The sequence below is a fragment of the Gymnoscopelus microlampas genome (assembly GCF_963454915.1).
Source record: "Gymnoscopelus microlampas genome assembly, chromosome: 14".
Lineage (NCBI taxonomy): Eukaryota > Metazoa > Chordata > Actinopteri > Myctophiformes > Myctophidae > Gymnoscopelus > Gymnoscopelus microlampas.
In genome coordinates this window covers 4,191,923-4,206,562 of record NC_139951.1, presented here as the reverse complement: position 1 = coordinate 4,206,562, position 14,640 = coordinate 4,191,923, and the positions used below count along the sequence as shown (strand labels likewise).

General features: G+C 42.2%; 1 protein-coding gene across 3 annotated transcripts in view; it reads right to left on the bottom strand.

Moving 5' to 3' along the window:
• Positions 1-14,640, bottom strand: part of atrnl1b (attractin-like 1b) — a 172,560-nt gene that overhangs the window by 105,609 nt on the left and 52,311 nt on the right. For all 3 annotated transcript variants that reach the window (XM_084079482.1, XM_084079484.1, XM_084079483.1), the window contains 3 exons: positions 11,851-12,087; positions 8,079-8,216; positions 2,166-2,259 (listed from right to left, as the gene is read on the bottom strand). In XM_084079482.1, coding sequence (XP_083935608.1) covers positions 2,166-2,259; positions 8,079-8,216; positions 11,851-12,087 — 469 coding nt within the window. The remainder of the gene's footprint in view (positions 1-2,165; positions 2,260-8,078; positions 8,217-11,850; positions 12,088-14,640) is intronic.

Sequence of the window (14,640 nt, the reverse complement as noted above, 5' to 3'; positions counted from 1 at the left end):
GTCCTTGATGGGGGGGGGGGGGGGGGGTCATACGGTTTGTTCTGTTCTGCCACTGCTAGACCCAGGGAACCACAATTCTACATTAACCCATTAAGACCGGGGAACGCATCTGTGGGTCATTTTTAGATTTCTTTGGCTATTCAAAAATAGCAGATCTAGATCGGAGCTTGTAGATCTGCTATTCTTAAAAAATCGTGAAAATATGTTCAAATCTTTGAATATATTTTTAAAGCGAACATTTTTAACTCAAATCTTTGTTTCTGTATCCTAACAGTCTTTCGTTTTTTTTTATTTTTTTTTACTTATGTTGCTATAATATCAGTGGTTCTCAATGATATATGTATTTGTCCACGAAGCCCCTCAAAATATGTAGTTCCAGGGACCCCCAGAAGCAAATATTTGAGTTAAAAATGTATATATATACTGTATATATTCAAAGACTTGCACACATTTCCAATATTTCTTTTCAAAAACGGCAGATCTACAAGCTCATAGCATGGCACTCGGTGCCACGCTACGAGCTTGTAGATCTGCTATTTATGAATAGCCAAATAAATCAAAAAAAGACACAGACGCGTTCCCGGTCTGAATGGGTTAATTTTATTCAAGAGCAGTATAGATTGCATATAATTCCATCTCCATAATTATCTGTCCGTCTTGTCAAACCCTACATGGTAAAAATAGAACCTCTGTCACTTCCTGAGTGCTCCAAACCCCAACTTGTCAGTGGCCGGGTGACAGCCCAAGCCTGCCTTTATGACTGACGAAATCATCCGTCAGGGAGAGTTCAGTTGGGAACGTTGAAAGAACTTCTCCATTTCACTTCTTGGGCAGTCATTAAAAAACTTCTACAAAGTACTTGCAATAGCACCTCCATAAACTGTGTGTGTGTATAGGGTTATATACAGTATGCGGTGGATCTGAATCCTGAAATACTTGTAAATTATGTGTTTATATCCATCATTTGTGTACTACTGTAGCTGCGCTTTCAATATTCCTTAAAACTAGACCGATAACCTTCGGGTGCGGTCCTACTCGGGAACCACACATGAACGGGAACGATGTGAATCGGGAACGATGCGAATTGCCGCAATTATGAAAGGGCACCGGCCTACTCGAGGATGATGCAAGCCGGGAGGGAACGATGCAAGTACTTAACTCACTCAGCGCCATTGACGTGTAACACGTCCGTTTTTTTCCAAAGCCCAGAGCGCCATTGACGCGTACACGTCCAAACTGTGTTGTCAGTGTTTACCAACATATCGTTGCTGTCGGGCAGAAACCTTGCAAGTCCAAAACCGTTCCTTTTTTATTACTATTTTTTTTTTAATGTTAAAGTCGTGAAAATAGAAGATCTACAATCTCAATACGCGTTGCAACGCGCTTTGAGATACAGTGACACAGTGGTCATCACAGTGGGTGATTCACTTAAAGAAAACCATAAATGCGTTTTTTAAGTGCACAGTCCTATTCATAGGACTGCACATGTGTAATGTGTTTCACTAGCCAATCACAGTCCTGAATAGAGTCAACCAGTGTACAATGGTGGCCAATCACGGTGCAGGGTTAGGGGGGTACAATGGTGGCCAATCACAGCGCAGGGTTGGGGGGGGGTGCAATGGGTGGGGGTCCAAACCTCACATATAGGGGCGGTTGCACCGCCCCAAAAATCACACAGTGTGAAGTGAGCGGTGTTATTTAAGGTCATCACAGTGATGGAAGCTCACTTAAAAAAAAAAGATTTTTTTTTGACGTGCGTGGTGCTATTTATAGGTTATGAATTTCATCATGCGTCTCGCTAGCCAATCACAATACTGAGCAAAGGGTCAGAATACTTATCAGCCAATCACAGTACAGCGAAAGACACATTTTCACGACAGATGGGTCACTTATAGGAGCGGCTACACCGCTCAAAAATATGGAGATATGAGGTTTCTGACCCGCCGGAAACTATTATGCAACGTTATGTCCAGTATGTACACCGATATGTTGATTGTCTGCGTGGTGGTGTGTTCGCTGTGTGTTGTAGTGTGTGTTAGTGCGTGTTAATTTCATCTTCAGGTGTGTCGTGGTGTGTAAGTGCGTGTTAATTGTGTGTGCAGGTGTGTGTCGTGGTGTGTTAGTCCATGCTAATTGTGTGTGCTAGGTGTGTTATGGACACTCACAGCTGACACTGGTCTCCTTTGATGCCCTTGGTGGTGCAGAAACACTTGCCCGTCAACACCTGACACACGTTGGCATGGCCGTTACACTTACAGGCTGGAGAGAGAGAGAGACAGACACAATAAGTTAAACAGCTATTTATTGTTTATAAAATTATTAAATGGTTAAGTGGTTTAGTGCATTAAAACATGGGCACACGTTCTGGCATACAAAATGAGGCTTTGGCAATACTTCAAATTTCATTTCAACTGATGGCAGTAAACGGATATTTTCAATTAGTAATGCATACCAATGAATATACCTTAACGGTGTGTGTGTGTGTGTGTGTGTGTGTGTGTGTGTGTGTGTGTGTGTGTGTGTGTGTGTGTGTGTGTGTTCCATTTCCAATTAGTAGTTCAAGTTGTGAGTACACTGTGAGGCCAGGCTTTCCTGAGGCTGTACCAAAAGCCCTACAATTCCCACAATGCACGTCACAACAACACATACATAAAGACTAGAGCAGGGGTCTTCAACGTTTTCAGGCCAAGGACCCCCTAGCTGAGAGAGAGAGATGAAGCAGGGACCCCCTCTATATTGTATAATATTGTGTTTCAGATAAACTACTGCTGCTCTTTTTTCCCCTCGAAACCTATAACTCTTTGCCAAAAATAGCCGAGGCGTTGAGAGCTTGTAGATCTGCTATTTTTGGCTAAAGTCTTTGTGAGCGTGTACATTTTTGAAGAAAATAAAAAAAATGTAGCAAAATAACAATTCACAATGACTTGCCCAAAATGCCAGATTGAAAGTGGTAAAAAAAAAAAACGACAAAACAGTCAAATAATGCCTGTATGGATGTATCGGTTAAACCCATATGCTCTAATAAAAGACAGATGCCATTAGCAGCTCCCCAGTTTCACAACAGCTGACCTTTACAGGAGAGGTCAACGTAATCAGGGAATGAGAATGGATTATATGAGCCGAGTGTGTATCAGATGTAGTTTGATGTTATGTAAAAAATGATAATGCTGCTTACGACGTACGATGTGGAGAGATCTATGGTGGCCCGTAGAGTGTTGTAAAACTGTTTAAAACACAGCTTTCACACTATACTGTATGTCTCAACGCTGTCTCACTCCCAGCTTCCCTATTGTCTGTCTCTCCTACATTATTCCAGTAAGAGTTTAGTTCAGTGATTCTCAAATGTTTTAATTTCAAGGACCCCCAGTTTGGTATGCATTAGACCACGGTCCCCCCATTTGATATCCATTTGTATCTCTTGGACCCCCCCAATCTACACTGTATACAATCCTCAGTGTTTATTTAACTCTGAGAGTGAACAAATGGAACCAAATGGACCCGTAAGGGTCCATTTGGTTCCATTTGTTCACTCTCAGAGTTACATACCTGTAAGGGTTCATTTGGTTCCATTTGTACACTCTCAGAGTTACAGACCTGTAAGGGTCCATTTGGTTCCATTTGTAAACTCTAGAGTTACACACCCTTAAGGGTCCATTTGGTTCAATATGTACACTCTCAGAGTTACAGACCTGTAAGGGTCCATTTGGTTCCATTTGTACACTCTCAGAGTTAAAGACCTGAAATGGTCCATTTGGTTCCATATGTACACTCTCTGAGTTACAGAAGGGTCCATTTGGTTCCATGTGTACACTCTAAGAGTTACAGACCTGTAAGCGTCCATCTGTACACTCTCAGAGTTACATAAGGGTCCATCTATGTCCATGTGTACACTCTCATAGACCTCTAGTGGTCCCTGAACCCAATGTTGAGCAACAGCGCTTTAACATTTTCCATCAATTCTTCATGTGAAAACACGGCGGTTTAGTATGAATGGGACTCATTCATTTAAGACCAGGAACGCGTCTGTGTCACTTTGGATTTCTTTGGCTATTCAAAAATAGCAGATCTACAAGCTCATAGCGCGGCACCAAGTGCCGCGCTACGAGCTTGTAGATCTGCTATTTTTGAAAAATCTTGAAAAAAAAAAAAAGGATATTTTTTTCAAAAAACAGTAAGGATTTAGAAAACATTTTTAAGAATCGCCTCAGGTCATAAAGGGTTAAAGGATTCCTGTAAAGCCGAGACTGCTCTTAACGTCATGTCTCCCCAGACACTAAAGTGATCGCGTCTATAGGTTCACTTTACATGTAATGTATATTTGCATGTAATGTATAGAGCCCTGCGCATTACCGCGTCATATCAGTAACCACAGGTAGTGTCTGTGCGTGTGTGTGCGTGTGTGTGCGTGTGTGTGCGTGTGTGTGCGTGTGTGTGTGTGCGCGTGCTTGCATTGTTTTACTTAAGGCCACTACGTCCCCACAAGTATAGGATAAGTGGAGGAAAAAACGAAACCATGCGAGAACCATTTTCTTGGTTCTCACAACACAGAAATTGTTGTTTTATGGTGAACAAAAATACATTTAGAGGTTAGGTTTAAGGCTTAAGAGTTACGCCCTGATTTATACTTAGTAGTGTGCGGGTGTCATGCACAGAAAATAGCAGATCTACAAACTCAAGCTTGTAGATGTAGCTTTTTTCGGTTTGTGACACCCGCAAAAAAATGCCAAAACAAGGAAACTGTAAAAAATTCCATTTATAAAACTTCCGTTCTAAGATATTGACGTCCTCACAAGTATATTACTACCAATGTGTGTGTGTGTGTGTGTGTGTGTGTGTGTGTGTGTGTGTGTGTGTGTGTGTGTGTGTGTGTGTGTGTGTGTGTGTGTGTGTGTGTGTGTGTCCATTCAGTCGATGCCAGACAAAAGCTGCTCATTTCTCAGGAATGCTATTGATGTCATGAACCACATGGGAGGGTCCCAAGGTGGTACAGTAACAACCCCCCACCCCCCCTCCCCCTCTTAAATCCCCCCGAGACAATGAATGGACGCCAGCGCTATACCATTTCCTAATTCCCTGTCAGCCTGTCCAATTCCAAAAAAACGCATCCCCTCTGGGTGCGTGTGCGTTGGTGTGTGTGTGTGTGTGGGGGGTGGGGGTCCAATCTCAAAACACACCCTCTGGGGGCTTGGGGGTTGGGGGTGGTCCTTCTATGTTTCTGTCTGGCAGGGGGGGTGGGGGGTTGGGGGTCGCGGTGCGTGAAAAAGGTTAAAGCAAAGTCATGTGGAGGAGTTGAAGACGCTTATACCGATATACGACGGATGTGCTGTGACCCCTGGTGGTGGTGTTTGGTACTGTCGGCACCTATACAGTGACGAGCTCAGCTGTTAATGTTAAACTCTGAGAGTGTACAGAATGGAACCAAATGGACCCGTGAGGGTCCATTTGGTTCCATTCTGTACACTCTCAGAGTTACAGACTATTTGGAACCCCCTAAAGGAACCCATGGTTTTATTGGTTATAAAATAGCTGTAGTCAAGAGCTATTTTGGATGTGATAGTCTTATTGTTATGTTTTCACAATTAAAGTTTTAATTAAAAAAAAAACCTTACAATTTGCAAACGTGTCAGGTTTGCAAATTGAGTATCCACTATTTAGTGTGTGTATTTATTTAATTCCAGTTGCAGTGAGCTTTTGGGAAATGAAAACATGCCCGCTGAATTAACCGTGTCACATCTGAAAAGGTGCCGAGATGACATTTCCTTTTTGTGTCACACAGCATAGACCAATTATTTGTTTACCAACATTGAGACTGGATGCACAGGTGATTGTTTCACGCAATCAATTCCCAACCTGTTGTTTCGGGGTGCGCTGGTTTCAGCGCACCCCAACCCCCTCTTGTGTGTTGGCTAGTGAGGCGCGTCCTAGCGAGACCTGACAGAATGGGTTTCATTGCGCGCATACTGGTCGCACGCATACTGGTTCTTATCAGTGTGACGTAGTCTGTTAAGGGGTTAATAGCCACCTGCTTTACTTAAAACACACCGCAGCCCCCTGTTGGCTGTGGTGATACATTACTGCCTACGTGTACCAAACTATTTCATTACTACCGTTTACTGGATTTGTTTTTTATTTCAAGGACACCCTAGTTTGGTATGAATTATGCCACAGACGCCCCCCATAACTCTGAGAGTGTACAATTCGAACCAAATGGACCCATAAGGGTCCATTTGGTTCCATTTATACACTCTCTGCGATAAATCATTTAAATTTGTTTTCGGCATTGAACATTGGAAAATATAAATGAAAATTTACATTTCTGTCAGAAGTTGCACAGGGCAGATATGATAAATAATTAAAAAACGCAAAGAAATGACTGACATATTTACAGTGAGTACACTGTATATTAATTATGATTTATGTGGTGGTTTTACTTGCATAATATTTTGCGTGTGATTAAGCTCGGCTTAATAGCTAGCATGGTATAAGTACAGTTCTACGTTATCACCCATACCACACCTGTTTAGAGTCTGATAGATGCTTTAGTTTTATCTGCGGGTTCATATTTCTTATTAGCTTTTGGACATTAAGTACTGTCATATTTCACTTTCAAGGAGCTTCACGCTCACTGCGTTTTTTTTGCAGGTGCGCGCGTGTGCGCGATCCATGCAGATCGGAACCTTTTGCATTTGGTCTCTTCAAGGAATACTTGACTTTTTTTCCCTATTAATTACATGAAGCCTTGAATTCATGGAGATTTGTTTTGTTTTTGTCTTATTCCTTAGCCAATAATCTAATATTTGATTACACCACTGTGGTAGGAGACCAATGCAAAACTATATAAAATAATAACATAAAAGCCAGATTACTGATGATTCAGGTTCAAAGATAATGTTTTAAATATAGTATTGCTCTTGTTAAGATTGGTCTCCTATTAACTTTAATTGGTCAAAAATTGGCTCAGGAATGCGACAAAAAAAAAGAAAAAATCTCCATGAATGGTTTCCCACTGAAACCTTATTTGAGAAAATAACCCAGGTTTCGGACAACAGAGTCATACGATTAAGTATAAAATGGAGCAGCAGTGGGAAACTGAAGGTTCCCCGGCTTTGTTAGTGTCCAAGTGTCCTTGAGCAAGACACTGAACCCCTAATTGCTCCTGATGAGCAGGATGGTGTCTTGCATGGTTTCCTCTGCCATCAGTGTGTGAATGTGTGTGTGCTAATGGGTGAATGGCGCTACATAATTGCGCCATTTATAATAAAGCCTGGTAATATAGCCTGGGAATGGGACGTCTGGAAATGGTTACTTCCGCAACCTGACTCTGGATAAGGTGGGTGGGTGGGTGATTTTGACAACAAATTTAGATTTAGTCTTAACTCATTCAGTGCCACATGACATCTAAGATGTCCGTTTTTATCGCCATTGTTAAGCCCTGAGCGCCATGTGACGTCTAACTTTTTTTTTTTTTTAATAAAAAAAATTAAAATCTTTTTTTTTTGGGGGGGGGGGGGGGGGGGGGGGCGGGGGGGTGTTCTGAACCCAAGGCTGTATCTCGCTTCCTAAGCACTTTTTTTTACCTTGAAACAATCTCTGGCACTGGGACAACACAGCCAGAAATAAGTCTGGCACTGAATGAGTTAACTCTCTCAGTGCCAAAAACGAGTTATCCCGAGTTTAAAAAAAAAAATATTATTATTTTTATTATTGTTATTTTTTTTGGGGGAAAATAATTTTCAGAACCCAAGATATCGTGATCCGAAGATTTGCTGCTCCATTCACTTCTTGTTTAACTTATCATTATTTATTTTGTTTACTTTCAAAAAATTGCTGGCACAGCATGAACATATGTTTTTATTTCATTGGCACTGAGAGAGTTAAGTCTTAGTTTTAGTCATCATACCTTAGTTTTTATTTCGTTTTTATTTTGTTTTCGTCAGTGAAAAAAATGTGTCGACGGACATTTTTCAACATAGTTTTAGTCGACAAAATCAACACTGGTGGGTGGGTGGCGGAGGGAGATAGAGATGGATGTGTGTATGTATGTACAGACATTGTTTTTCCCCAGTGTGTCACTTCACCTTGACATTTGCCTCCGTTGGTGGGGTCTCCGTGGTAGCCAGGCATGCAGGTCTGACAGTGCGGGCCGGTGGTGAGGTTCCGGCACTGCTCGCACACACTGCCGTTCACACACGTACTGTGGCCGTTGCACTGGCACGCTGTGGACAACCAAACACATACACATAGCTCATGAAAATAAGATAAATATAAGATGAATACAAGTGTATGTCCAATAGGCTCTATGCACAGCAGCCATATTATCACTTCCTTCACAGGTGTTACCAATGATACTAATGAAGGCTCTGTTCCATTTAGTCTAGCGCAGTGGTTTCCACGACCCCCATAACTCTGAGAGTGTACAAATGGGGTCCATTTGGTTCCATTTGTACACTCTCAGAGTTACACATCTGTAAGGGGCCAATTTGAAAGCCCATGAGGGTCCCTGGACCCCAACTGTAGACCCACTGGTGTAACTGAGTGTTTCCAGTGGGCCAACATGCACAATATCAGCACCCTGACTCTCTTTGAGCAGAATGGAACAGAGCCTTCATTAGTATCATTGGTAACACCTGTGAATGTCTTCATAATATGGCTGCTGTGAATAGAGCCTATACGTCCTGGAGCAAAGCAATCTATTTTGGATGATGTTAAAGGCTTATTCTTTTTTTAAATGGCAAAATAGAAACAACTGTCTTCAACTGTCTTTAACAATAACGTTTTAATGGGATACACAATGTTTCCGACCGGAGACTTTCATCATCAAGGTCTCAGAAACGTTGTGTTTTCCCGTAAAACCGTATTTTTGTATTTGAAGACAGTTTGCGGGTGCCTTTCTTCTGCGGTCTTATCTTACACCCCTGTTGCTTTGTAGGTGTGTAGAAGTCTTGCCCGTTAATATAAATAAATACATATTGTACAAATAATGATTATGTTAATACGGGTGAAAGGGCAGAGCATAGAACAAAGCCATTTTATTTAGATAAAGGAGGAATTCCTGATCACATTCTTCTCTGGGGTGAATTGTAGGCCTATTTATGGCAAAACAAAAAGAGATAGTCGCAATTATTTTTTGCATAATCGTCATAATCATTTCCACGTAGAAAATCTTCATATATTTTCCAAAACAATTCTAAAATAGTGGAAATTATATTCATAAAAAAAAAAGTTAGTGAGGCTTTAACCACTTTCACAAAGAAATGGGGAAAAAAAATAATGTAAAGCTTCCGAATGCAATGCATTGTTTCGCTACGTGTGCGCGACACTGAGGTAGGACAAAATTGGGCATTCATTTACACAAAAAAACCCACAAAGAGTTGAAACATGGAGATACAAGGTTTCAGCACGACAGTGACATTATTATCATTGCAGCTGGGCATAAACTTTCGTGTTTTCTTTCGTAAAATGAACGCCCAACTTGAACACACAACAACGTCACACAAAAGCGTCTAAAGTAGCAGTTCCACAAGCTCGAAACGCGGCTCGAAGCGGCGCGTTTCGAGCTTGAGGATCTGCTACTTTGGATGTATTTTTTTGCTACTTTGTATGTTTTTTTGTTTATTTGAATCCTGAAAAAGTTAAATTGTTGGCCATAATGAGGTTTCCACCCAACAGAGACGATTATGATATAAAGAGACACCGTGAGCCGATCACGCTGAAAAGCTTGCTGTGGTTTCCGGGGCGGCGGCGGCAGGGTTATCAGCTTACACGCCGCGCGGCCGCATAGATCGCGGTTTTTGATAACGCATTGTGTGACTTAATCGCATATCTGCCCCATACTGTACTGAGTCAACAGGGAGGGATTGGGTTTCACCAAGGAGGGAGGAGGAGGCATCCATCCGCTCTAAGAGCATCTCTTTGAAATCGTCACTGTAGGGCAGAAACCTTGTATCTACCTATTTCAACTTTATATGTTTATTTTTTATTTATTTTTGTACATTAAAGCCCTACGTCTTCATTCGACAGTGTCACGCGAAAGTAGCGAACATAGCCGATCTACAAGGTCACACGCGTCGCCCAGCGACACGTTTTGAGCTTGTAGATCGGCTATTTTTGCTGTTTGCGAAGAATTGCGAAAGTAAAAGTGAGATTGTTGTGTGTCTGCGGGTTTTATGAATATTAAACCAATGGAAAGTATTAAAGCAACACTATGCAACTTGTTTTAAATTAATATAATGTAATTGTGTCCAATCTGTATGGTAGAGTTTGTTAATACAATATAACAATATTTGTTTGGTCTCCCTGCTCTTCCATTGAGACATTTAGATCGTGTCAAAGGTCATGTCTCACCTAGACACAGGATCTCTGACACAGGATTTTGACCTGATGGTCAAGATTCAATTTATCCCCTGAGCAAGCAGGCAGGCTCTATAAGCTCAATGGTAAAAAAAAATATGCAGCACTTGCACAGGAAACCGGGTTCAAATCCGGGTAAAAGAGAAATGTTACATAGTGCAGCTTTAACAAGAGCTGGTGACCAAATGATAACTACATTGGAAAACAGGTTTATTTTTTCCCATTCCCTGAGAAGTTACAGTTTTGGACATAAAAGGTTTCCACTCCGACAGCAACGGAATCTAAGACGTTACCATAGATATGTAACTAAAGCCCCGTCTCCCTGCATGCATGTCTGCCTGACGGCCTGTCTGTCTGTTTATCAATCTACATGTTCATGCGTGCTGTAAGCGTTCCCATGCAGACTGTATCATTGATACACTGTGTAAGTGTGACAGTGATCCACTTTCAGTGAGGACCACTTCCTCTACGAGAATTCCCACCGCGCTTTTTTAGCAATCAAACGAAACCAGATATCGCACTCGTAAAATAAAACTGAACAGCACAGTGTCGTACAATAGTTAATCAGACTAATTAATTTAATGTTTTTTATGTTAATCCAAAAATCTATTTGGGGGGAAAGTTTGATTAAATTTAATAGGTGTACTAGATTAGTAAATGTTTTAAATTCCTGTGCTTCACAATAAAAAAAAGATTTGAAACTAAATTGACAAAAAATAGCAGATCTGCAAGCCCCCAATCTATTGGGGGGGGGGGGGGGGGGGGGGGGGGCATTTTGATTAAATTTACTAGATTTACTAGATTGGTACATTGTTCAAATGTTGTGAGCTTGTAGATCGGCTATTTTCAGTAATGCTGCGTATAAAATGGAGCTAAAGTGGTCACAATAATCAATGTGTTGATTATACAAAAATAGAAAAAAAAAATGCTTCCATGTTTTTTCTTTTAACACATCGCGTGAGGTTTTAAAATAGGGTACATCCAGTGCCAGCATATCTTCCATCCACTTACGCTGATATGTTTCGTGCTGTAGAAGCCCCGACGCAGATGTAAACAAAGCTGCGTGCGACGGCGGAGGGTCCCGACTAACGCCTGGAACAATAATATTTTTAACGCGATCCTCCATTGCAGAGTGATCGCCGATCGAAAACGGCTAATTTCCACCACGTTAAAAAGAAATGGAGATATTAAGCTTTTAGTCAAGGAGTTAACATTGGAGCGGACGAACGGAAGCATTTTTGACATGGATCCACATCCGGCCTCTCCTTCTTAGAGACTCCTTGGATGATCCCAAAGTTTCGTTAGAGCGCCCCACGTGGGAAAAATATATATTTTTTAAAATGGGCCAAAAACGGTCCGGACCATTTATGACACATAACGCACAGCTTCTCAAAGATGGTCCGGAAAGTTTTTGGCACACAATGTGTTAATATGAAAACATTTTTTGGGTAAAAAAAAAACACACACTCAATTATTCAATTAATCAATGGTCTCTCTTACCAGGACAGTGGATGAAGGCCCACTCGTAGTTCTTGTCCTTGGGGCAGAGGCCCGGCTCCAGGCTCATGTCCTGGTACTGGCCCTGCTGCAGGCCCACCTTGGAGGGCCTCTTCATGGGCCCCCGGTACGAGCCCTCCATGCAGAGACCCCGGCCCGTGCTGCTGGGGTCCCCGCACCAGCCGCACTCCGGCTGCTCCAGGCACTGGCCGCACGTACGCAGGCCCGAGCAGTTCTGAGCTGTGAGGGGAGGAAAGAGAGAGAGAGAGTTGGAGACCGTTAACACCCATTAACACCTGAGGCTGATTCTACAAATGTCTTCTAAACCAGTGGTTCTCAAACTTTTTTCATGTCAAGGACCCCCAAATTTACACTTATTAGCTCGCGGACCCCTATTTGAAAAGATATGCCAGGGACCCCCATAAGAGAAGATTTTTTTTACGGCTCTAGCAGTGATTCTCAACCATTTTAATTTCAAGGACCCCCAGTTTGACATGCATTAGGGCTACGGACCCCCATTTAATGGCATTTCTATCACTTGGACCGCAATTTATATTGTAAAATTGATGTCAATTTAACTCTGAGAGTGTACATATGGAACCAAATGGACCCGTTAGGGTCCATTTGGTTCCATTTGTACACTCTCAGAGTTACAGACGCATAAGGGTCCATTTGGTGCCTAATCTATCATTTAGCTGGGGACCCCCTGGAACTCCTTCAAGGACCCCTGGGGGTCCCCGGACCCCACTTTGTGAACCAATGTTCTAAACAGTTTTCTGAAAAACCTAATGTTGCTGTATCGGTAGTTCTCAAAACGTTTTCATGTCAGGGTCACCCTCAAAATGATATGTATTTGGCCGTGGACCCCCATCTCAACATATGTTTTTTTTTCCAGGGGTCCCACAGAACCAAAGATATCAGTAAAAAAAAGTTTGCTTTGAAAAAATACTTATTCGAAGATTTGCACAAAAAAAAACGATTTTTCGTCACAAGCTTGTACATCTGCCATTTTTGAATAGCCAACTTATAAAATATGGATTGAAGTGGTTAAAATCTAAAATGACACGGATACTTTGCCGGTTTCAAGGGGTTAAGACAGTAGTTCTCAAACATTTTCATGTCAAGGACCCACAAATTGATATGTATTTGGCCGTAGACCTCCATCTGAAAAATATGTTGTGCCAGGGACCCCCATACAAGATTTGTGTTGCTAAAATGCTTGAAAAATATTCCAATTGTTTCAATTTTCTTCAAGATTTTTTGGGGAAATCGAAGATCCACAAGCTCACGACGTGTCGCGATGCGACACGTCGCAAGCTTGTAGATCTGCTATTTTCAAAAAGCCAATGTACTGTATATAGGGTTAAAGCAGTGAAACTTGATTTAGCTGGGGAAGCCCTGGAAACCCCCCTCAAGGACAGGATCTGCACAGTGCAGACAATTTACTTGATTTAAAAAAAAGACTTAGGAAGTAACAGTAGTTTTTTAAGTTTAATTCTGTAGTGATCTGTGAAGTAAGCCCACGGCTGTGTCGGCTCCGATTAATTTCGGTTTTGAAGTGAGGTTAACACGGTTATGGATCTGATAAGTGAGGTCCAAAAACTCATTTTGTCCAAAGCGACAGTGTGGGAAGGCTTGGAGCGTGCCTACACAGTACTATGCACTTCTCATAGCATCCTGGTGTCTGTCCCGTTCGGCATGAAGGACAGAGGCACGAGAGGTTACTGTGTACATTATCCGCAGCCTAAAGACATACCTAAAAACAGCCCTATACACGAATCCACGGAGCGCTGCCCTGTAGGTGGCGCCGCCATTGCTGCGGTGTCAGACTCAATCAGCTGCTGCTGCGCGGTGTCAGTCAGCTGCAGTCACTGACTGCTCACGTTACTCTTTTACCTGCTTTATACTAACTTCTACTAAGACTAACTTTACAAAGATGTAAAGAAAGTCGGGATGAACCTGTGTAGTTTATGGCTCCTCCAACAGCCAAGCAGGTAAAGAGTAACGTGAACAGACGGACAGAACCGCAGCAGCAGCTGACTGAGTTTGACACCGCAGCAATGGCGGCGCCACCTACAGGGCAGCGCTCCGTGGATTTGTGTATAGGCTCTATGCACAGCAGCCATAGTGTGAAGAAATTCCCAGGTGTTGCCAATGATACTAATGAAGGCTCTGTTCCATTCTCATGTTGTGCATGTTGGCTCACTGGAAACACTTTGCTGCACCAGTGGGTCTAAAATTGGGGTTCCAAATGGCCCCCTTACGGATGTGTAACTCTGAGAGTTATGGGGGTCGTGGAAATTTAAAAGTCTGAGAGCCACTGTGAAATGGAACAGAGCCTTCATAGGCATTTAGCAGATGCTCATTAACCAGTGTGACTTACAGTAAGCAAGGTAAAGACATACATCAAATGCAGAGAGACAGTGTAGTGCCTCAGTAATCTAGGATCACAGGTAAACCAAGAAAAGAACCTAGCATCAGTCTAAACAGTATAACATCAAGAAATGATGATCTGTACGTTGACTATATAAACAGTAGGATGACATTTTAATGACCTGATGAAGATCGAAACGTTGTCGTTTTTTGTTCTGTGCTTTGCAGGAAACGGCCTCGGATTAGTTTGGCTTGAACAGAGGCACAGAAGCCCTAACGTTTGTCTCTGGAAAAAAATAACATTTCCACCGCTGCAATGTGCTCTCATGTGAGCCGAGCGTCGGTGCTAAAACCTGTCAAGCAGGAATTGGGTTGAGGTTTTGAAAGCGATTGTTGAACTTGTTTCCAAAATATCAGCAC